Source organism: Mesoplodon densirostris, chromosome 7, assembly GCF_025265405.1.
Source record: "Mesoplodon densirostris isolate mMesDen1 chromosome 7, mMesDen1 primary haplotype, whole genome shotgun sequence".
NCBI lineage: Eukaryota > Metazoa > Chordata > Mammalia > Artiodactyla > Ziphiidae > Mesoplodon > Mesoplodon densirostris.
The window spans coordinates 106,906,901-106,931,599 of NC_082667.1; the positions used below are offsets into that span (position 1 = coordinate 106,906,901).

The 24,699-nt window shown below is 47.1% G+C and overlaps 1 protein-coding gene across 1 annotated transcript in view; it reads left to right on the forward strand.

Moving 5' to 3' along the window:
• Window positions 1-16,898, forward strand: part of TTC12 (tetratricopeptide repeat domain 12) — a 49,654-nt gene extending 32,756 nt beyond the window's left edge. Inside the window, exons 14-22 of the mRNA XM_060104852.1 lie at window positions 1,363-1,455; window positions 2,514-2,574; window positions 3,363-3,500; window positions 3,965-4,063; window positions 4,539-4,607; window positions 12,922-13,023; window positions 14,575-14,674; window positions 15,535-15,760; window positions 16,766-16,898. Coding sequence (XP_059960835.1) covers window positions 1,363-1,455; window positions 2,514-2,574; window positions 3,363-3,500; window positions 3,965-4,063; window positions 4,539-4,607; window positions 12,922-13,023; window positions 14,575-14,674; window positions 15,535-15,760; window positions 16,766-16,841 — 964 coding nt within the window. The 3' untranslated portion in view covers window positions 16,842-16,898. The remainder of the gene's footprint in view (window positions 1-1,362; window positions 1,456-2,513; window positions 2,575-3,362; window positions 3,501-3,964; window positions 4,064-4,538; window positions 4,608-12,921; window positions 13,024-14,574; window positions 14,675-15,534; window positions 15,761-16,765) is intronic.
• The last annotated feature ends 7,801 nt before the right edge of the window (window positions 16,899-24,699 follow it).

Consider the following 24,699-nt stretch of genomic DNA (forward strand, 5'->3'; position numbering starts at 1 on the left):
CTGGGGCCTCCTCTAGCTCAGAGACGGAGAGGGGCTCAAGAGCCTTCAGCCCGCCCCATACACCCCCACCAAGCAAGTCGTCCACTGCCCACACTCGGGACACAGGCTAACAGGGGAAAGTACACACATTCCAGAAGGCCCGCCGTGACCCAGGCTGGCTCTGCCCAGCTCCCCAGCCTCGCTGCTCTCTGTCTTCCCCACCCCCTAAGCACTAGCTGTGAGGAACCGCTAGCAGTTCCCAAGTGTGCCTCTGCGATTTTATGCCTCACCGTCTTTGAGACTGCTGTGTGCTGTGCCTCAGAGGCTCTCCTCCTGTCCCCACGTGCCTGACACTGGCCTACAAGCTCCTTGGAGCTGGGGCCTTGTCTCGTTTCATCCCTGTGGCTCCAGAACCTACCACATCACCTGGCACATAATGCCAGTAAGTGGTGTTGACTGAACGGACAAAGGGACAAGTAGCCAACGCTGCACTTTCAAGTGATGCGGAAATGTCATCCTCATCTCCATCCTCCCACAGGTCTCGCCAGGTGGACTCTGTGCCCACTTGACATGTGTCTGTTTCTAAGCTATCATCTGACACACGTCCCTGTACGAGACAGGAGCTCAGTACTGTGTCCCAGCACTGAGCACGACACTCAGCACACTGTAGGTGCTTGGTATGGGTTTGCTGGATGGACAAATGACTTCTACTCTCATTGTCCTGGTGCCGGTCAGTCTGTTAAGGCAGCCTGAGACTGCATTAGCTTTTCGGCAGCTGCACCAGACTGTTTGCTCATATACCAGGTTTGCCACTGGCTAAAAATGTGTAAGTTTTTTTTCACATGAGTCAGGTATAAACCAGGTCTCCCAATTCTGTTACTTAAACAGAATTTCCAGCTCTAACTGAAAGACTTTGAGTTTAACTCTCTGAAATTTCATCTGATATATTCAGCAACCTGTCAAAATCTTGTTAAATCTTGATTCCACCCCCCACTTCATTAGGGGGCCTTCCCGCTTAGTCATCAGCAGATTAGTAAGCATGCCATTTAGATGTCATTTGTGTGATTCAACTTGGCCAAGCCAGAGTCCCAGGGCAGAGGCATCAGAGATTCCTTCCAAGTCAGCATCTGATAATCAGTGAACTTTGGTTAAAACTGTTACTTCCCCTGGGCCCTCACGTTAAGTCGTAGAGCCATTCCCACGGGAGAGTGTCTGCCTCATTGGGGTGGGCAGGGGCTGGGCTTCCTGGTGGCCATGGTAAGGCCCTTTCAGCTTATTTCACTCAGGTGCTGACTCCTTCCTGGCCTCCATGCGAAGCCTCCTTGTTGCGGATGCTGTCAGCTGGAGGTCAGCCCACCCTGAGGGTGTTATGGATTTTTGCAGGTTGTTGGAAGCCCTCGTTGCGTTTCTTGATTTCTCAGATAAAAAGGCCAACGCAGCCATGGGACTGCTCACAGACTTGGCTCTGGAAGAAAGGTAATTTTTATTTCCAGAAATTGACATTCCTTCTTCAACCTTTGTTGAACTGTCTGATCTTCTAAAACGTGCGTCACACGGGAGGCTAGACCAACTGAGCATGACAAGATTCACTGCGTAGGGCAGCTGATGTCCTTCAGGGGCTGTGGTCAGCCACTCCCGTTCCAGTCCCTCTAGGTGCAGGGGACAACCCGGCCCTCAATGAGCTTGGAAGCAGTAACATACTTAGAACAGTAACTCTCCCAGCAAGCAAATCTGCTATGCGGTGAGGCTTCTTTCCCTAATAGGAACTGCCTGGCAGACGTGTTGATTAAATGAAAGAGAAAGAGAGGGAGAGAGGGAGAGAGGGAGGGGGAGGGAGGAGAAACACAGTAACAAAGTAGAGCCCTCCCAGCTGCCAGTGGCAGTATGGGTAACCATCCCCCGCACTTTTTTTTTTCTTTGTTTAGCTGCTGCTGGGGAAGACAGTAAAAATCTTAGATTTTCATAACTTTTCAGTTTTTTAAAAACTGCATCTTGTTTTGTTCTTAATTTCCTCATCAACTTTAGGGCGTCTTACTTAGGAACGGTCATACAATGAGAGAGAGCTGTTTGTGCTGGCAGCCGGCCATCAGCACGGGCTGGGAGGGTGTACTCGCCTCTCTAGCTGGTGGAGGTGTGTGTGCCTCGGGGCGCTCCTCATGGCTGTGACACGTAAACATGCTTACACCGTGTCTCCTGTTTGCACGGCACACAGCGTGTAGACTCAAAGCAAGGGGAGGGCAAGGGTGGTGCTAAGTCAGTTCGGCGGAAACCTAGGGCTTCTAGCAGCTTCTGCATGAGAGAGCCGCCCTCTGAGATCTTTTGTTTAACATCAAAGGAAAGTCTCCAGGCTAAGAAAAAGTAAAGCCACATTACCTGCCCAGTGACGACCTTTTTTGGTTCCGAATGAATCATCCACGCAGGGGCAAATCACACGGGCCCAGGGTTGGACGGTCTGCTCCATCACCCAAGATGCTGTATTTATGTTTTAGTTTGCACGGGGAAGAAATAAATCATGGCTGATGTTCTCTCGACAGATTCCAAGTCTGGTTCCAGGCCAGCCTTCCAGATGTTCTCCTGGCACTGACGGGCGTGCTGGTGAGTAAGCCCTCATTTTATCACCTGTGACAGACCCTTTTGGGAGCATGAACGGGGCTGTTTCAACACAGTTTGCCCCCCAGAACTCCTGTTGCCTCTCAGGTTGATTAATCATTTATTCACAACTGGAATTTATACAAGTCTTGGTTGTTGAAACAGCAGCAGTGGGGGCAGGTGGAGATGGCATACAGGCAGAGCTGGTTACAGGGGAGGAAAGCCTGCCTGGGGACTGCAGTAGGCGAAGGTGGAGAGTTTGTTGGTCTCCATCAGTCTTCTTCTGAGCCAAGTCCCGTCATAAGTACCACATGCAACCCTGTCCCCTGAATGGCAGTCATCTCGGTCAGGAGGACAGGTGTGGTGGTTGGAGCTGATAAGGGAGAAAATTGCCAGGCCAGGAGTCCTCCAGGAGAGCGTGCTGTGACTAGACCTGTCCCCAGTGAGACATAGAATTTTCAGGGGAACTTAGAGGGCATACTGACACCCCAATATTTCACAGATGTGGAAATGGAAGGTCTGAAAAGGGACAGGACTTGTCCCAGTGCCCCCAGCTAGTTGATGGAGCAACTGGGATTAAGCCCTAGGCCTCCCTATTCCAGGCCAAGGTGATTTGGGGTCTCCCCCTCTGTGTGCCTCCTTCCTTTCTGCCAGCATGACCCCACTGATGTCCCCATGTGGCATAATGCTATCTGGTTCCCAGACATTTTGGTGAGTGAGGGATGCCCCTAGAGATTATTCTGGCATCATTTGCCTGCTCTCTGCAGATGCGTTTTCTCTTCATCACCTTTTAGAAGAAAGATCCCAAGGTCACCAACACCTCAGCTCTCTGCCAGTGTATTGCCATTATGGGAAACCTCAGCGCTGAGGCTGCCACCCGACGACAGATGTCTGCCTCTGAAGAATTCAGGGATGCCTGCTTGGGCCTCATGGTATTTCAGCTTTTCTAGTCAAAATTGGTCTTTTACCTGCTTTGAGGTCATTAGCTTCTTCTTCATTATCTGGCTTTTCCAAAAATTCTGTTTGAGGGTGCTGGGGCCAGTGGCTTACCCCCTCTGTAACAGTAGGTTTGATGGGCAGCTGGCCTTACAGAGTCCTCCAGATCAAGTCTCTTCCACCCCGGAGTTGTTCAAAGGGTTTTCTGTGGAGCTGGCTTGAGCACCCATTTCAGCAGCTCCATCTGCAGTTGGAACCCAGGGCATACAACATATGACATACGACATGAGGCGCCACACACTCTGTGCTGTAAACTGGTCTCAGACCTTCCCACATCACTTAGGTTCATGACACTGACAATTTTAGGGAGTGTGAATGATACTGAGACCATCGCCAAGGGGAACAGATGACCATGACAAGCTGCAGGAAGATCATTGATCACCTTGTTTTATTTCCAAAGGCCAAGTGTGAGGAGGATGTGGAACTGTTCAGAGAGGTCCTATATACCCTCCTGGGACTCATGATGAACTTGTGTCTTCAGTCCCCCTTTGTCTCTGAGGTACCGCATTCTTCTCTCCCTACCTTAACCCGTCCTGTTGCATAGAACTGTTCTCATTTCTGCAAAGACGATAGAAGCACGGCAGTGATTCTACACTGGCAGTGGGAATGGGGAATGCTGGGTGGACGCTGTGTCCCTGCACTGCCGAGGGATGGATGAGTTGCTCTGTCAGGTATTGATTCTGAAAACCAGTTGAGTATCCAGGGCGCTGAGCACGGTGCTAGGTTCTGCACTTACAAAGTCAAGTACGATGTGGTCCCTGCTCTCAAGGTGTCACCCTGTAGTTAGGGGAGTTGGACATGGGAAGAAATGAGAGCGATAGAAGAAGATGTTGTGAAGGAAATGTGGACAGATGTGGTGGTGGCGAGAGGGAGGGAGTGGAAAGGGGTCGGTTCTACTTGAGCGCTCAGCAGGAAGAGGCAGAGAACCATGACCAGGACAGGCAAACTCTGTCTCCCGCTCCCTGTTGTTGTAGGTTTGGGCCATGGAGGTGAGCCGGAAGTGCCTGTCTCTACTGAACAGCCAGGATGGAGGAATCCTCACAGTAAGCTTCTCCCAGGGAAATCCAGAAACAGCTTCCTTTGTTGTTCTCCTTTTGTTTAGTTTTGTTTTGAAGTCACCACACCTTTCAGATTCCACTGATTCTCTGAGATGTGGGGCAGATTATATACTCCTCAAAACGATGCCCATAGCACATAAATACCAAATTTGCCTATGGTTTCAGGGGATTTGGTGACACCCCCCACCAGTGCCCATCTGTGGAGGCCCTAGAGTCCAGGAACCCCAGTTAAGAATCCCTTTTCTGTAAACTGTGGCACTTAACAACTTATCCAAGGTCATCTGTCTGATTTGTCCTATATCAAGCCATCTCTGTGAAAACTGGACAGGCCAAATGATTTTATTTGGATTCTTTCTTCCATAGTCAAAAAAGCCAGACACATATTTTGAAGCCAGTGATTCTGGAGGTTGTTTATGCATAATGGTTTTAGCCCCCTTGGAGATATATGCTGGAATGGCTTTCTTCTGTTTCTGACATTTCGCTAAGAAAATTAAGAAGGCCTATGGTTAGCACAGTGTATCAGGAGGAGAATGTTGATATGATTCAAGAGGCTGTTTACCATTATCCTGGGATGTGTTCTTCACTCGCATTAGGAATCACCCCAACTTCTATGCCTATTAGGTCAGGGCCCTAAACCTAGAGAAACAATTGGCGTCACATCTAGGACAGGTCTGGGAAACCAGCCCTTCAAGGATCACAGCCTGGGCACAAGCCTCTTAGATAGTCTCATCCACCAGAGAGCAGACAGCAGAAGCAAGAAGAACTACAGTTCTGCAGCCTGTGGAATGAAAACCACATTCACAGAAAGATAGACAAGATGAAAAGGCAGAGGACTATGTACCAGATGAAGGAACAAAATGAAACCCCAGAAAAACAACTAAATGAAGTGGAGATAGGCAACCTTCCAGAAAATGAATTCAGAATGATGATAGTGAGGATGATCCAGGACCTTGCAAAAAGAATGGAGGCAAAGATCAAAAGATGCAAGAAATGTTAAACAAAGACCTAGAAGAATTAAGGAACAAACACCAGAAGAATTAAAGAACAAACAGAGATGAACAATACAATAACTGAAATGAAAAATACACTAGAAGGAATCAATAGCAGAATAACTGAGGCAGAAGAACGGATAAGTGACCTGGAAGACAGAATGGTGGAATTCACTGCCAAGGAACAAAATAAAGAAAAAAGAAAGAAAAGAAATGAAGACATCCTAGGAGACCTCTGGGACAACATTCAACGCACCAACATTCGCATTATAGGGGTCCCAGTAGGAGAAGAGAGAGAGAAAGGACCTAAGAAAATATTTGAAGAGATTATAGTCGAAAACTTCCCTAACATGGGAAAGGAAATAGCCACCCAAGTCCAGGAAGCGCAGAGAGTCCCAGGTAGGATAAACCCAAGGAGAAACACGTCGAGACACATAGTAATCAAATTGACAAAAATTAAAGACACAGAAAAACAATTGAAAGCAACAAGGGAAAAATGACAAATAACATACAAGGGAACTCCCATAAGATTAACAGCTGATTTCTCAGCAGAAACTCTACAGCCAGAAGGGAGTAGCATGATATATTTAAAATGATGAAATGGAAGAACCCAGAACCAAGATTACCCGGCAAGGATCTCATTCAGATTTCATGGAGAAATCAAAAGCTTTACAGACAAGCAAAAGCTAAGAGAATTCAGCACCACCAAACCAGCTGTACAACAAATGCTAAAGGAACTTCTCTAAGTGGGAAACACAAGAGAAAAAAAAGACCTACAAAAATAACCCCATAACAATTAACAAAATGGTAATAGGAACATACATATCGATAATTACCTTAAACGTGAATGGATTAAATGCTCCAACCAAGAGACACAGGCTCACTGAATGGATACAAAAACAAGAGCCATATATATGCTGTCTACAAGAGACCCACATCAGACCTAGGGACACATACAGACTGAAAGTGAGGGGATGGAAAAAGATATTCCATGCAAATGGAAATCAAAAAACAGCTGCAGTAGCAATACTCATATCAGATAAAATAGACTTTAAAATAAAGAATGTTGGGCCTCCCTGGTGGCGCAAGTGGTTGAGAGTCCGCCTGCCGATGCAGGGGATGCGGGTTCGTGCCCCGGTCTGGGAGGATCCCATATGCCGCGGAGCGGCTGGGCCCGTGAGCCATGGCCGCTGAGCCTGCGCGTCCGGAGCCTGCGCATCCGGAGCCTGTGCTCCGCGACGGGGGAGGCCACAACAGTGAGAGGCCCGCATACCGCAAAAATAAATAAATAAATAAATAAATAAATAAATAAATAACATAAAATAAAGAATGTTACAAGAGACAAGGAAGGACACTACATAATGATCAAGGGATCAATCCAAGAAGAAGATATAACAATTATAATTATATATACACCCAACATAGGAGCACCTCAATACCTAAGGCAACTGCTAACAGCTATAAAAGAGGAAATCAACACTAACACAGTAATAGTGGGGGACATTAACACCCTACTTACACCAATGGACAGATCATCCAGACAGAAAATTAATAAGGAAACACAGTTTTAAATGAAACAATAGACCAGATATATTTAATTAATATTTATAGGATATTCCATCCAAAAACCGGAGATTACACTTTGTTCTTAAGTGCACACAGAACATTCTCCAGGATAGATCACATCTTGGGTCACAAATCAAGCCTCAGTAAATTTAAGAAAATTGAAATCACATCAAGCATCTTTTCCGAACAAAACACTATGAGATTAGAAATCAGTTACAGTGAAAGAAACATAAAAAACACAAACACATGGATGCTAAAAAATATGTTACTACATTCCAAAAGATCACTGAAGAAATCAAAGAGGAAATCAAAAAATACCTAGAGACAAATTACAATGAAAACACAACAATCCAAAACCTATGGGATGCAGCAAAAGCAGTTCTAAGAGGTAAGTTTATAGCAATACAATGCTACCTCAAGAAACATTTCAAATAAACAATCTAACCTTACATCTAAAGGAACTAGAGAAAGAAGAACAAACGAAACCCAAACTTAGTAGAAGGAAAGAAATCATAAAGATCAGAGCAGAAATAAATGAAATAGAAACAAAGAAAACAATAGCAAAGATCAATAAAACTAAAAGCTTGTTCTTTGAGAAGATAAACAAAATTGATAAACCTTTAGCCAGACTCATCAAGAAAAAGAGGGAGAGGACTCAAATCAATAAAATTAGAAATGAAAAAAGGAGAAGTTACAGCAGACACCGCAGAAATACAAAACATCCTAAGAGACTACTACAAGCCACTCTATGCCAATAAAATGGACAACCTGGAAGAAATGGGCAAATTCTTAGAAAGGTATAACCTTCCAAGACTGAACCAGGAAGAAATAGAAAATATGAACAGACCAATCACAAGTAATGAAATTGAAACTGTAATTAAAAATCTTCCAACAGTGGGCTTCCCTGGTGGCACAGTGGTTGAGAGTCCGCCTGCCGATGTAGGGGACACGGGTTCGTGCCCCAGTCCGGGAAGATCCCACATGCCGTGGAGCGGCTGGGCCCGTGAGCCATGGCCACTGAGCCTGCGTGTCCAGAGCCTGTGCTCCACAACGGGAGAGGCCACAACAGTGAGAGGCCCACGTACCACCAAAAAAAAAAAAAAAAAAAAAAATCTTCCAACAAAAAAAGTCCAGGACCAGATGGCTTCACAGGTGAATTCTATAAAATATTTAGAGAAGAGCTAACACCCATCCTTCTCAAACTCTTCCAAAAATTGCAGAGGAAGGAACACTCCCAAACTCATTCTACAAGGCCACCATCACCCTGATACTAAAACCAGACAGAGATACTATGAAAAAAAAAATTAGAGACCAGTATCACTGCTGAATATAGATGCAAAAATTCTCAACAAAATGCTGGCAAACAGAATCCAACAACACATTTAAAGGATCATACACCATGATCAAGAGGGATTTATCCCAGGTATACAAGGATTCATCAATATATGCAAATCAATCAATGTGATACACCATATTAACAAACTGAAGAATAAAAACCATATGATCATCTCAGTAGATGCAGAAAAAGCTTTTGACAAAATCAACACCCATTTATGAGAAAAACTCTCCAGAAAGTGGGCATAGAGAGAACCTACCTCAACACAATAAAGGCCATATAAGACAAACCCACAGCAAACATCATTCTCAATGGTGAAAAAGTGAAACCATTTCCTCTAAGATCAGGAAAAAGACAAGGATATCCACTCTCGCCACTATTATTCAACATAGTTTTGGAAGTCCTAGCCACGGCAATCAGAGAAGAAAAAGAAATAAAAGGAATACAAATTGGAAAACAAGAAGAAAAACTGTCACTGTTTGCAGATGACATGATACTATACATAAAGAATCCTAAAGATGCCACCAGGAAACTACTAGAGCTAATCAATTAATTTGGTAAAGTTGCAGGATACAAAATTAATGCACAGAAATCTCTTGCATTCCTATACACTAACAATGAAAGATCAGAAAGAGAAATTAAGGAAATAATCCCATTCACCATTGCAACAAAAAGAATAAAATACCTAGCAATAAACCTACCTAAGGAGGTAAAAGACCTGTGCGCAGAACACTATAAGACACTGATGAAATAAATCAAAGATGACACAAACAGATGGAGAGATATACCATATTCTTGGATTGGAAGAATCAATATTTTAAAAATGACTATACTACCCAAAGCAATCTACAGATTCAATGCAATCCCTATCAAATTACCAGTGGCATTTTTTACAGAACTAGAACAAAAAATCTTAAAATTTGTATGGAGACACAAAAGACCCCGAGTAGCCAAAGCAGGCTTGAGGGAAAAAAACGGAGCTGGAGGAATCAGAGTCCGTGACTTCAGATTATACTACAGAGCTACAGTAGTCAAGACAATATGGTACCGGCACAGAAACAGAAATATAGATCAACGGAACAGGATTGAAAGTCCAGAGATAAACCCATATACCTATGGTCACCTAATTTATGACAAAGGAGGCAAGAATATACGGTGGGAAAAAGACAGTCTCTGCAATAAGTGGTGCTGGCAAAACTGGACAGCTACATGTAAAAGAAGGAAATTAGAACACCCCCTAACACCCTACACAAAAATAAGCTCAAAATGGATTAAAGACATAAATGTAAGACTGGACACTGTAAAACTCTTAGAGGAAAACATAGGAAGAACTCTCTTTGACCTAAATCACAGCAAGATCTTTTTTGACCCACCTCCTAGAGCAATGGAAATAAAATCAAAAATAAACAAATGGGACCTAATAGGACCTAATAAAAGCTTTTGCACATCAAAGGAAACTATAAACAAAACGAAAAGACAGCCCTCAGAATGGGAGAAAATATTTGCAAACTAATCAACAGACAAAGGATTAATCTCAAAAAAAATATCAACAGCTCATGCAGCTCAATATTAAAAAAACAAACAACCCAATCAACAAATGGGCAGAAGACGTAAATAGACATTTCACCAAAGAAGACATACAGATGGCCAAGAAGCACATGAAAAGCTGCTCAACATCACTAATTATTAGAGAAATGCAAATCAAAACTACAATGAGGCATCACCTCACACTGGTTAGAATGAGCATCATCAGAAAATCTACAAGCAACAAATGCTGGAGAGGGTGTGGAGAAAAGGGAGCCCTCTTGCACTGTTGGTGGGAATGTAAATTGATACAGCCACTATGGAGAACAGTATGGAGGTTCCTTAAAAAACTAAAAATAGAATTACCATATGACCCAGCAATCCCACCGCTGGGCATATACCCTGAGAAAACCATAATTCAAAAAGACACATGCACCCCAATGTTCATTGCAGCACTATTTACAATAGTCAGGTCATGGAAGCAACCTAAATGCCCATCGACAGACGAATGGATAAAGGCGATGTGATACATGTATACAGTGGAATATTACTCAGCCATAAAAAGGAACAAAATTGAGTCATTTGTTGAGACGTGGATGGATCTAGAGACTGTCATACAGAGTGAAGTAAGTCAGAAAAGAAAAACAAATATTGTATATTAACGCATATATGTGGAATCTAGAAAAATGGTGCAGGTGAACCCGTTTGCAAGGCAGAAATTGAGACACAGATGTAGAGAACAAACGTATGGACACCAAGGGGGGTGACGTGAAGGGGAGATGGTGGTGGGCTGAATTGGGAAATTGGGATTGACGTATATATACTAATATGTATAAAATAGATAACTAATGAGAACCTTCTGTATTAAAAAAGTTTTTTTTGAAAAAAACAAAGGATCATAACCAGGGAACTTGTTCCAGTGTTGATTTGGAAACCTTCCAAGTAGATCCAGCATATCCTGTTTGTGGCCAGCAAGCCTACAGTTTCCCTGAAGTCAATCCAGACTTACAGGGCAAAACTGTTTAACCTGGGCTCCAGGAAGATGTGGTAGGTCTTCAGGTTCCCTGGAACCCCCAGCAATTGTATAGAAAATTCTGAGTGTATGTGCATTTTCGTGGGACTGAAGAGCACCACAGCTTTCATCAGATCCTCAAAAATGATACACGACCCCAAAAGTGGTAAGCACCACTGTTCTTGGGTACTTGGGATTTTCTGGCTGGTGGGTCTAAAGCTGGGCCTGCACTAGTTCCACACTGGCCCTTCAAGGACTCTGGGGCAGATGTCCCCAGGACTCTGCTTGGCCACAGCTAGGTGGGTGCTGACCAGCTTGTTGAGCAGGGCAGTAGCCTTAGCAGGGAACCCGGTCCTTTAATACGGTGCTCTCTCTACTGCCTTGGGCCTGAAAAGAGAGCTGTACTGTCAACTGTAGTCACATCCTAGCCCTAGTAGGAAGTAGATTAGGGAAACAAGATAGGTAATATGATAATACACAAGCTTGTCCATTCTTGCTCTGGAGACTTCATTAAAATGAGACTAAAGACATTAGGGAAAAAAGGCAGAAACCCACAGTGACAAAGTGAACAGGCAAGAGGTCACCAAAGGGTAAGTTATTTTAGCTAGTTTCTGGAAGATGGAGAACAGCTGCCAGACTGGTGATTAATGCGGCAGGGCCAAAGAAGCCTTCGTGTAGAGGACAGATGAGGGGAGCCCAGCTGGGAGGTAGCAGGTCTGTCCTGCAGTTCCATGGAGAAGATCGCGAATTCAAACTGCCAGCTACAGCAGAGGCCACAAGTAAGAGATGGGGGGACTGCCTTTGGCAGCCAGGCATCTATTCCTCAGGCATAAAATGAGCATTTTGTTCCTAAAGGAATCAAAAGACCAGAGAAAAAAGTTTTGCTTTCTAGTATTTGAGAGTGCCACCTCTCCACCTGTCAGTGGATAAATGTCCCATAAACATAGTGTACCCAGACATACTGCTTTTTTCATACATGTGACTGTAGAGCTAAGGGTAGATCTCACCAGGCATATCAGGAAAGCCATACAAATAAATAGACAAAGCAAAGTAAGCAGAAAATTTGACTCTCAAAAAATAGAGATGAAGTAGAAAACAGAAGAAAAAATGAATAACTATCACTCGTATCTTCAGAAAGATTCAAGATAGTGTTATGGTCATAAAATAGTAACAGAACTATTTTTTAAAAAATCAGAACTGGAAAATAAAATCAGTGAAGTCTCCCAGAAAATAGAATAAAAAGACAAAGATTTAGAAAAGATAAAGGAAAAGCTAGAAGTCCCAGAGGATCCATCCAGGAAGTCCATCATCTAATAAGGGCCCTGTTGGTATCAAAGCCCCACGGGTGATACAGGGCAGGACTTTCTTGCCAAGGGTTGAACGCTGGTCCTGTGTGAAGCTGGAATAAGCTGGGCCTCTGTGCACCCGGGGGCAATGTTGGCAGCCCTTAGAATTGCCTACCCAGCAGCTTTATTATAAAGAACAGTACTTGACTTGCTGTCAATTCCTTGGCCATTGTATTTTTAAAGTCAAGGTATTATTTTGCATCTAATACTAATGATTGTTTCTGCCTCACCAAACTACTTGTTGACTTTAAAAGGTCATCAGCATTTTAAGAAAAAAATTTCTATTGAGGTATAGTGGGTGTACAATATTATGTTTCAGGTGTACAGCACAGTGATTCACGATTTTTAAAGGTTATGCTCCATTTATAGTTATGATAAAATATTGGCTGTATTCCCTATGCTGTACAATATATCCTTGTAGCTTATTTATTGTATACATAGTAGTTTGTGGCCTTAACCCCCTACCCCTTTCTTGCCCCTCCCCACTTAGGAACGTTTAACCAGCCTTTCTTTCTGCTTCACCCAGAGAGCTGCTGGCGTTCTTAGCCGCACCCTTGCTTCCTCTCTGAAAATTGTTGAGGAGGCCCTCAGAGCAGGAGTGGTGAAGAAAATGATTAAATTCCTGAAGGTAAAATAACTTCATTGGTTACAGCCTCCTGAATTTCTGGAGTGTCATATTTTATTTGGGGAACAGAATTAAGGAGGGCTTTGTTCAGTTAAGGTTCTTCTATTTTCCCCCTGCTGGCTTCTAACCTTCTCGAATGGAGATTCCCTTCTGCCTGTCCACCCAGACTCTGCTCTGACCAGCAATGTAAGATTGTTGAACAAATAATTGTTCATCAGATACATCCATAAAAACTGCTTACCACTTAAACCTAACTTTAAAAATGTATGGCCTCTGTCGTCGAAAAAGATGGTCTGAGTGGCTTCAACAAGGTTTCTCAGGTCCTGGTTTTGTTTATGGTTTCCTGCTCATGACGCTTTATCCAATTACCTGGAGAAGGTTGGAGTTAACTCCATTTATGAGATATGTAGGCTGCAGAGTATCTGTGTGGCTTTTAAAAGGATGTTCAGACTTTCCCCGCAATATGAGTGCAATGAATCTATGTGAGTTAGTACAGGAGTTAACTAGATTCTCCTGAAGTGGGAGGTGAGTTATTAGGTCACATCTCTGGGTCCCGCCAGCGATGCATGTGCCCAGTGAGGTTCACTCCCCCACGTTACTGTGGTGACCCCACGGGAGACTTACTCATAAAGCCCAGGCTGAGTGGCACCAGGAAGCGTGCTCTGTCGGGGGGCTGCTTCTGGGGCAGGGGCGATATTGAGGGGGCAGGGTGGTGGGTGTGAGTTCAGGCAGCCATGTGGATGATGACCGTCATTCACTCTGTATAACTCTTGCACACCCACTGGAGCCTGCTGGTTGCATGCACACACATATGCATTATGCATGCCTTCACACACACATGCTTTTTTTTTTTTTTTTTTGCGGTATGCGGGCCTCTCACTGTTGTGGCCTCTCCCGTTGCGGAGCACAGGCTCCGGATGCGCAGGCTCAGTGGCCATGGCTCACGGGCCCAGCCGCTCCGCGGCATGTGGGATCTTCCTGGACCGGGGCAAGAACCCATGTCCCCTGCATCGGCAGGTGGACTCTCAACCACTGCGCCACCAGGGAAGCCCCACACACATGCATTTTAAAGACCCCACATAGGGTGATTTTAAGGGTTATGATTCGACAGTTGTCACCTCTTAAAATGACCTAGGTTCATAATGTTCTCCATGCAGGCCTGTCAGCCTGACAGCCTTCTCAAGTCAACCCTCATGCTCAAGTGGTGGAATGACATGGGAGGGCCTTTTCCTCCCTTTTTGGTACATCTGCCAGTAGACGACACCATTCTGTTCTCAGCCACTCACTCCTAAGCCTTCCACAGGTAATTACTCAGGTGTACATGACAGGCCTACATTCATAGCAGGGGTGAGGGCCACGTTAGGGAGGATGTGAGTGACACTGCATCTCAGCAGGGACCAGGCCCACTTGCCAGGAGGCACACGTGATTGTCAGCAGAGCTCTCTCTCAGAAGTCTAGGAAGCCACGAGCACAATCACAGCTGCTCACTGTAGTTTCTGGCCGAGAACAACCATGGCATTGATTGTCTTTTCCTAATTTCACTCTGAAATCTAGGCAGGAGGCCAGACTGCGTCACGTTATGCGGTAAAGATCCTTGCCATCTGCACTAATAGTTATCACGAAGCACGAGAAGAGCTGATAAGACTGGATAAAAGTAAGTGATAGTTTCTTTAAGTGGAGCCCACATTAACCCAGAGGTTAATCAAGCCGTGAAGCTGCAAAGGGAACTACCGGTGAGGAGGGAGGAAAGACTGAGGATGATGCGTCACCCCCTCCCGGGACTCAGGCAGTGTGTGTGAAGATGACGTCACCTCACCTCCAGCTCTGAAAGCTCTTAATTAGCATTCGGCCACGCACAGGTACCACGTCCTTGCTGGAAGACTCAGCTGGGAAACAGCTCAAAGATAACAGAATCAAAGCTGGGAGCTACCTCCCCACTCCAAGTAAACTGAGATTGTTTGTAAAGCATTCTGCTTAGACTGACCTAACATGGGTCCTCTTCCTTCCCAGGGGAAACACCTTAGTGACCAAGGAGAACGGGAGAGGCTGAGCCTGGCTTTAGTCTAGTCACTGCCCTGTCATGCGGGGCAGGGGTCCTGCTAACGCTCTCCTTCCCACCTCCTCTGGGCAGCACAGGCGTGAACTGAGGGGTTCCCCACTGAGTGGGGGGCAGGAACCTTTCCCGTGGAACCTGTTCCTGGCCCCGCAGGTACAGGGTGCCAGCCCATGGCCTCCCACTCAGGTGGGGGCTGTTGGGTGGAGCTGAGAGGTGCAGATTGGGGATGTAGAGAGAACGGACCTGTCTGATGCAAAGCCTGCATTCCCGGGACAACTGAGTCCTGCCAGGCTCTGCCCCGGGCTCCTGAGGTCCCTCAGAGACACAGCCAGGAGCCAGAGAGCTTCAGAGCACTCAATAGGGATTTGCCGAGTAGGTGACATGTCCATCCACTGCCACCTCCCTGTGCCCCCCATGTTCCACTGCCAGCCTCCTGCTTGTTCTCCTCCACCCTGTAGAGCTTGGTGTCCTGATGCAGCTGCTGGACTCGGAGGATGAGATTCTGGTGGGCAACGCCACCCTCTGCCTGGGGAACTGCGTGGAGGTGTCACACGTGGCCTCGTCCCTGCTGACCACGGACATCGTGCCGGTCTTGCTGAAGCTCGCAGGCGGCGATGCTCAGAAGACGGCCGTGCAGCTGAACGCGGGCATCGCCTTGGGGAAGCTATGCACGGCTGAGCCCAGGTGCATGGCGCGGCAGGGAGCCCAGCTGCTTCTCTGGAGGATGCTTCCCACCCCCAGGGCACTGGGGAGAGCTCAGGCTGCAGCCGGAGAGGGAACACGGTTATGGGACAGGGATCTTTCTGGGCACCGACAGCCATCGTCTTCTGTCTGCTCCATTCCCGCAGGCTCCTCCAGCCTCTCCTCTCTCTACCCCTCCTCCCTCTCACACCATCTCCCCTTCTCTCTGTCTCCTTTCTCTCTCCTCTGCTTTTCCAGAAACAGACCTCCCCCGCTTCATTTTTTTTTTTTTTTGCTTGGGACCTAAGCGTATGGGAGAATGTCCTGTAGGGTAAATTCTTGCGCTGGAGAAAACAGACGAGGTTGGGGAGCGGCATGATTAAGACCACCCAACAAGCTCGGACAGGAGCCTGCGCTTGACCTGGGTATCGTGCCTCTCTCAGCCCAGGCTTCCGCCCTGCTCTGCCCTGCTCTGAGGTGCTGGAACACCTGGTCCTCATGTTCCTGGAAGGTGCCCACCTGTGGCTGAGCGTGGTGCCCTGGCACAGGAAGGGGTGCCTTCCATGGTGGGGAGGGCCTCTGGCCTGCCTGCTTCCTTCTCGCACAGCCTCCCCCTCCCACCCCTCCTCTGGAGAATGAGAGGGTGGGCCTGGATGACGTCTCCGGTCTTTTCGAGTTCTGTCTGATTGTTCAAATGGAAGGAATGGATAAAATCTTTCTTCTACAGAAAGCAAAGCACGTCAGCTAGGATGGGCTCGCTCTGGCTACCTGCTGGGGAGCTCCCGAGAGCAGGTCCCTGTCACATCTGCCACTCACACAGCGAGTGTCGCCGTGTTTTGTGGGCCTCCTGAGGGTCTCCCCACTTTGACCTTTAGGGCTCCCCAGGCCAACAGCAGCTGCCCTGTCCTGCCTTCCCAGCCAGCTTTTGCCTGGGGGGAGATGCCTCTGGGGGCCAGGTGTCTGCACCCTGGCATTTATGTCCTGGAGTTTGTGTTCTGATTATGACAGGTTTGCTGCTCTACTGAGAGAGCTTCACGGGATGGAGATTCTCAACTCTACCATGAAGTACATGGACAATTCTTGAGAGACGTGGCGTCCGTGTGAGCTCTGGCTTGTTCCTGTGCCAATAAAGACTTTCTGAATATCCACCCCAGATCTGAATACTGATCTTCAGAGTGCTCACCTGTTGGTTTCACTGGTCACAAGACTTTCCCAGACTCTCTGGGAAGCAGCGGTTCTAGATAGGAACTCGGTTCCGCCTAACACCCCACCTGCCCCTCTTGCTGTTTTCTGCTGGCAACACGCTAGAAGCATCAGGTTTTTCAGGAGTGGCATTTTGGCCTCTGTTTTCCAGCTCTGAAGTGCCAAGACACAGCTGCAGCGGTGTCTGCATGGTGAGCCTCCTCAGGCCTGGCTGTGGCGCACGGTCTTGAATTCAGTGGGTTGAGTGGTGGATGTGGTTCCCCAGCAGGGAGTTCTGTAAGGTCCAGGGAAGTCAGTCCTGGAAGCACCACCCCTGCCTTCCTCCGCCCCATGCAAGGATGTTGTGAACCCCCCTTCCCTTAAATTGTCTTCTGCTTCCAGTGCCAGTGCAGAGGGGGACCTGTTTCTGTCCTGAACTCTCACAAATACAGACATAATCTATTTCTCTAACCCACCTTGCTCTTCCACCCCACCCCCAAAAGGCACTGCTCCCTTACAGTTGCCCTCCGTCCACTCTGAAACTGACAGGGTCACCTTTGGACCCCAAGTCCCTAAGCAAAAAGTCCAATAAGTGCCACCACTCTTCCACTTCTCAGACCATCACTTGACTGTTTTAGGGTAGGAGGCGGGACCTGCACGGTAGAGTGAATGCCAAGTGTCCCTGACCAAAATTCCAAAGGCCTGTGGTCCTACTTACCCTGCTACCTGGCAGCTGTGTGACTTTGGGCAAGACACTCAACCTCTCTGAGCTTTGGTTGCTACTTTTGGAAAAGCTAGAGTAATACCTGTCCAACCTATCTCCAACATTACTGTGAAGATGGAATGAAGTTTTGGAGGTAAAGCCACGAGGAATTGCAAAATGCTACACAAATATGAGGTTTCTAGGCTCCATCTTGAGATTGAGGGGGTTGACTTTGATGTCATCTGAGTTAAATTTAAGGGGGCTGGGAAAAGGTAAGCACACGTCCTTTAAGGAATCAGAACTGGATGTTTTTGGACCACGTAAGAAAGGAAATCCTCCTCCTGAGAGATTTTTTTCAACACATCCAAACAAATGGGTCTTCACAAGTGAGATAGCCCTTGGAAACCAAGAGAGAGAATTGTCACTTTGGGGGGCTGGAAGGAAATCAGTAGCCCCGAGAGTCTCACTCTGGGATTAGGCTCACTGGAGTACTCTGTGTTGGTGCCCTACTGTCCCTGGGTGGCAGGCAAGTGACAGGCCACATTAGGCTGGGACTTGCCCACTCAGTCCCATCATGCAAACAAACACACTTCAAGAGGCTACTGAATTGCAGAGGGAGATGGCTTGGTGCTAAATAGAGCACAGAGAAGAAAATTAGAGGCTGCAAAATTTGCTGGTTTTGGAGAGATTCAGTGGAGCTTTAAAAATGGAAAAGCCTGCCTGTGTACGTAACCAGCAGGCTTGTCTCCTCCGATTTGAAGTTCAGACCCCTCCTTCTCCCTCTCTTTGGCTGCACTCCTCCTCCCCGGCTCATGAAAATGGCTATTATACATGTAATCTCTTCCCCGAAGAGTGGGGAAAGTCAAATGATATTATTATCTTTGCCTCGGAGAGCCTGCCAAGAGCAGCCATCCCTCTGCTTTGGAGGAGGGTCTGGCTGCACCTGAGGAGCGCCCTCTTCTCGCAGGTGGAGAGAGGTGTTTTACACACTGGTGTCTCCGTCTCATTGCGGAGCCAATGCGCCCTAGCGTCGTCACCTCTAACACGTGCTACCATACAGGGCTCCCAGGCAGCCTGGAAGAAACTACCTACGTGTTGAAGAAGGGGCTCCTCTCCTCGAGACTGGAGCCCTGGCACCTCCTAACCACCCTCAGGATCGTGGCTTATTCCGAGATGGCAGTCTGTTGGTTCCACGGGCAGTGGGATTGTCCATCCTAAAGAGATGTGACCGAGATGGAACTTAATAACCATCCTGAAGCCACAGCACAGGTGTCAGGTCACAGATGGTGAACACCTGTCCTAGATTAGGTGACACCGGCTCTTCTACAGGGCAGCAAGGCAGGATTGAGTTTAGATAACTGGCAGGAAATGATAGGAAAGGGTAGGACATACTATTGTAGGCACTTTCCTGAGGATCTGTTAGGACAAGACCTTCGTGGCTTGGAGAACCGAAGGAAGAGAGTACCACCTGAAGTATCCTGAGGCCAGGTGACGTTTACTCCTCCATGACTTTTTATCAGCAAAAGTTGTCATTTTCTAAATGCCTTGAAAATCCGGGCTCTTCAGAGGGCCCAGTAGGCGGAGAGAGTATTTGGAGGTGAGGAAAACATTTACAAGTCACTCCCGTTCCCAAGGCGAGAGGCTCTTGGTCCTCCTGGGCGGCGACCGGCCAGCCTGCCCTGCACCAGGCACTGTAACAAGTGCCTGAAGCTCCAGCCCATATAAGCCTCACGAAGACCCAGTGAGGTGGGCATTAGCTCCACTTCATGGGTAAGGAAACTAAAATGTGAAGACAGTAAGTATTTCTTACCCAGGACCACCTAGCAGGTAGGTTAGGGAGTCAGAGTTTGACCCCAGCCCGGATTTTAACACCTACATTAAAAACATACCTCCACTTACTCAACGTGGTTGGAAAGAAAATTATCTACTTTCTCCAAACCTCAGTTTCCTCTCTGTCAAATGGGAGGAACGGTCCCTACTTACAGAGTTCTTGAGTTTGGATATAACATATATGCAGTGCCTGGCACAGGTGACTGGAAAAGCAAAGGCATTTCCTTAAGAGTGACTATTATTTTGAAGCCTGAAATTACCGTGATCACATTATCTGCTGCCTTCCACCCTCACCAATCTACTCATCCTCCTAGGTACTTATCTCAAGGCAGGCAAGCAGCTGTGTGACACTTAGGTTTGCTCTTCTCTCCCTCCTATGCCTGATGGCAAACATGAGGATTCCTCAAGACTCGGCTGCCGACCTGCCTTCTTATACTACCTCAGGGGCAGGGAGGTCTGAAAGCCCCAAGCCTGGGCAGGGTGGGGTTCTGAGTAGAGATCTGCCGCAGCTCAACGGTGCTCCTTGTCAGCAGCAGTGTGACTGGGGCCTTCCAAGACCTGGGGCTTTCCAAGACCTAGGGCCAGGCTGCATTCACACCAGCAGGACCCAGTGTACAGTGGGCTGGGAGCCCTATGCAGGAAGGGCCATAGGTGCTGGGATCAGTGCCCCAAAGTCCCCTCCCCAAACAGATGCTCCCTGTCACTTGCTATTTGACCTCAGTTTAGAATCAAGAAAACCTATTGATTCCAAGGACTGTGCCTGCAGTACCCACTCATCAGGATATTGATAGTTCTTTTTCCCTCAAGCCCAAGCCCTGAGTGCCCTGGAAAGGAGGTGTGGGTCACAGAAGGACCCACAGGGGACAGCTCCCACTCTTGTTGCTGCTGCCATGTGCCAGTGAAGAGCTGGGCTTCTGTGATCTGAAGCCTGCTGGATGACATTCTATTTTAACAAGACCTCAAATTTGATCTCCGTTTCAAGAAGGGGAAATGAAGAATGGGCTCTCGCTGGAGCCAGTCTGCCCCTTGGTCTGATTTGGCCCTGAGGCCAGGATCCCACTTCTCTGGCAGCTCTCTGGTCTCAGCTCTGGCAGGGGGTGGGGAGAGGGCCTTGGGCGCCAGCTGAGCGTGGGAGCAGTGACTGCTGATGCGCCCTGACAGCCACCCCACCCTCAGGTCGGCCCAGTTCCGGAGAGGGACTCCCATCCCCGTGTGAGTGTGGCTGTCTGCCAGCTGTGCCTGATTGCGCTCAGCCTGAACATCCCTCCCCCGTCACATGTCTGTCGGTCTCCAGCTTCACATTTGCACTTTTAATCTTTAGCAGCTTTATCTGCTCATTTAGATCCCTCACATCCCCTCAAGCCACAAGTCCACCCAGACACAGGCACACACAGGCAGACTTCATCTCTCTGCAGCCAAGAGATGAATTTCCATGTAAAAATGGATGAGTTCACATGCAATGGGGATTTAGGCTAGATCAAAGGCACAGCAAGAGAGTGAGAAATGTTGGAATAAGTGATGAGGACAAAGGCCCTAGAATGTCCAAGCTGAAAATAATTCAGGGACCATCTACTCCACTATCAGCTTATCGGAAGCCATCTGATTTCAATTGCTAAATACAATTCACTGCTCAAAAATGTGTCACCCAGGCCACCCTCCGCCATTTTACAGATAAGGAAATCAAGATTCCAAAAGGCCAGGTGAGCCATCCCCCATGTATGAGAGGCCTCTGAACCAAGGTGCAGAGAAGGGCAGGGACCCAAGGGGGCCACTGGGAAGCAGTAAATGCAGTGGCTGGAGTGAGTGCAAATGCCCCACATCCTGATGCCTGGGTTCGAAGCCCAGCTTCACCTCTTACAATTTCATACCTTCAATTGCCTTGTCTGTAAAAAGTGGGGGAGGTATGATAGCTATTTCATGGGTTTATGGTAAGGACTCAATGAGATGATTTCTGTAAAGTTCTCAGCATCATGCCAGGCACACAGTAAGCCCTCGGGAAACAGCAGCTACTATTGTTGTCAGTATATTGGATTCAGCTGCCTCTGTAGATGCCCCCTATCTGTGCATGTGTGTATATGAATAAAGGGGGAAGAAGAATGCTTTTTCAATTTTCTGAAATTTTGCTGATAAAGCATATTCACATTATTTCACTTAAACTAAGATTTATATATATTCCTTATACTGGATATGAGTAAGAGCCATGATTCATAAGTTTTAGGTATAATTTAAAATAAGCATATCTATTATTACCCCTTAAATATTACCAAAATTACACATGGCCGTAGCACATGACCCATCCAGTGTGATCTCACTGAGTCTTGGAGTTGGCTTAGTTTTAGGGTCATATTCTGGTACTGTTACCAAACCAAACTTGGGTCCACTCACCTGCGCACAGTAAAGTCAATCTACTGACACTGGGGTGTGGTGAAGGAAAGTGCAGCGTTTATCGCAGGTGCCAAGCAAGGAGTCCAGGCTGCTCATACTCAAAAGACCCAAACTCTCCAGTGGTTTTCAGGGAAAGGTTTTTAAAGACAGGGTGAGGGAGGGGGGGTTGTGAGGTTCATGATCAACTCATGGACATTCTTCTGATTGGTTGGTGGTGAGGTAATCGGAGTCAACATCATCAACCTTCTGGTTCCAACCAGTCTGGGGTCTACCTGCTTGTGGTCAGCATGCAGTTAACTTCTTCCATCTGGAAGGGATTTCAGTCTCTGTAAAACAGCTCAAAGGATATGGCTCAGAATATGGCCTCAGAGGAGGAACTAAAGGTCCTTGACTTTGGTTAATGGCTAAACTATTATTATTTTGTCTTGCTTGACTGTTTTCTTTTCTGCATTTTCTCACTTTTCTGATTAAACTTATTCTTTGGAAATCAGGGAAGGCCTAGGAGGCTAAAATTTTTCTACAGACAAGAGGCAGGCAGAGGACATGGGTGGGGGGGTCTTTCCCAGGAAGGCCCCATAGGGTCCTGCTGGGTTACAGTACTGACCCTGGCTCCCACATCTTTGTGGTTCATCGTGGTGCTCCAGCACCTCCAGGAAGCCTGAGGAAGAGTTGCTGAGCGGCAGTGCCCCCACCATGCCCTCTTTTCTCTTAGGCCAGCTCCCCAGTGTGTTTTGTCTGCCTGTATTCTGCTCATTCCCATCCTCTTTTTTTTTTTTTTTTTCTTTTTGCGGTATGTGGGCCTCTCACTGTTGTGGCCTCTCCCGTTGCGGAGCACAGGCTCCGGACGCGCAGGCCCAGCGGCCATGGCTCACGGGCCCAGCCGCTCCGCGGCATATGGGATCCTCCCAGACCGGGGCACGAACCCGTATCCCCTGCATCGGCAGGCGGACTCCCAACCACTGCGCCACCAGGGAGGCCCCATTCCCATCCTCTTGATTCTGCTTCTGCTGTTCCCCCAACTCAAAAGACCTTCTTCCCTTTCCTTAAATCGTACACATCCTCAAAGCCCTGACGTAATAAAAATGGCAGGTACCTTTCATTAAATACTTACTAGGTTTCAGATCCTGGCTAATGAGGTGGGTACTATAATTATTCTCTCTTTACAGGGAGGAAACTAAGGCATGGAGGGGTGAAGCAACTTGTGGAAGATCGGTCCCTGAAACTGAGTCCCCCTAAGTCTGAGTTCCTCTGCTGAGTTTATGATTAACCTTTCTATCCAAAACTTTACGCCCTTTCTTTTCCTGAATCTGTTCCCCTCAAGATTGAGGAGTATCAAAGAAAAGGGGGGATTGAACAAACCCCTGTGTCCCTGTCCTTTGAAGTTAAAGGCTTTTGATTTAGTCTCCCGGGCCTCCCTTGAGTCTCAAAAGGCTGGCTCAAGAGTTAATGATTAGGAAACGTGAAGATGTAGAAACAAAGGGCAGCTGTTGAGCTGGGAAACTGGTAACAATTTAGACTATAAATCCGCCACACAGCAGAACCACTGAACTCCCAGTTCCCTGAAAGATACAAAGGCCTGACACATGTTGCTAAGTTGTTTTTACAGGAAGCAGACCCCACCAGATGGAAACTGCTGACTGCAGGCACAGAGACCCCAGACTGGTTGAAACCAGAAGGTTGATGATGCTTGAAACTTCACCTTGATGCCAAACAATCCGGGAATTGTGCATAAGCTGATCGCTCACCCCGCAGCCTCCTCCCTCACACTGCCTTTAAAACCCCTTCTCTGAAATCCATCAGGGAGTTTGGGTTTTTGAGCATGAGCTGCCCATTCTCCTTGCTTGGTGCCCTGCAATAAACTCTGTACTTTCCTTCACTACAATCCAATTGTCAGTAGATTCGCACTCAGGTGAGTGGACCCAAGTTTGCTTTGGTAACACCCTGGGTCCTTCCAGGCACTCATACATTTGCGCCAAGCCCTTTCCAGCCCACACTTTATTGTCCTTCCTCTGAATTCCTGTCCCAGTGTGCTGCACTTTTAAATACTTCGATGTGAAATTCTTTTCTGTGTCTTTATTTTTTCTCTACAACTAGAATGTAAATTCTAGTTGGAGGACCTGGAAGATTTCTCCCATGAGAAGTCTTGTGAACGAGAAAAAGAGAGTTAGGCATAAACAGAAGGAGTTTAATAACCTTATTCAAAGGCTATGTCATCTGGAGGGCACATCCTTGAGTATGTGCTTGGCTCTGTCCTCAAGAGCATGTGGGTGAGCCACCAGTAGTGACAGTGGCTTCCCTCTCAGTCATGACATTATCTTGTCTGGATCCCCAGCCACTGGGTCCCCCACTCCTCAGAGGAGTATGTGGTTGCTGCACATTTCTTCGTCATTATATCCACAGGACATGGAATGAGACGGTCCCCTTTTGTGTTTCCTCTTGTTACCAAGTCCAAGCTCACACTCCTCTCCACATGACAAGCCAATAAATGGAGAGACGAGGTGTTGGGGCAAGGAATAGGGACTTCATTTGGAAAGCCAGCAGACTGAGAAGACGGTGGACTAGTGTCCCAAAGAACCATTTTGCCCAGCTTTGGATGTTAGTTTCTTATATGGAACAAAGAGGAGGAGGTGAGGAAGCAAAGGTTAAAAGGCAGAAAGTTGTTGCCATTGTTTCCTGGTTCCAGTCAGACTCCGGTGGGGGGGGGGTGTTAATTTCTTGTTTCCTGCAGCCATTCCTGGGTGGGCCTGGTCAGGATGTTTCCTGTGAACTAAACAAAGGTATTTTAGCTCAATGCTCCGGCATGGGAGGCAGGGTTCCCAGAGATTATGTATACTTTAAGTTA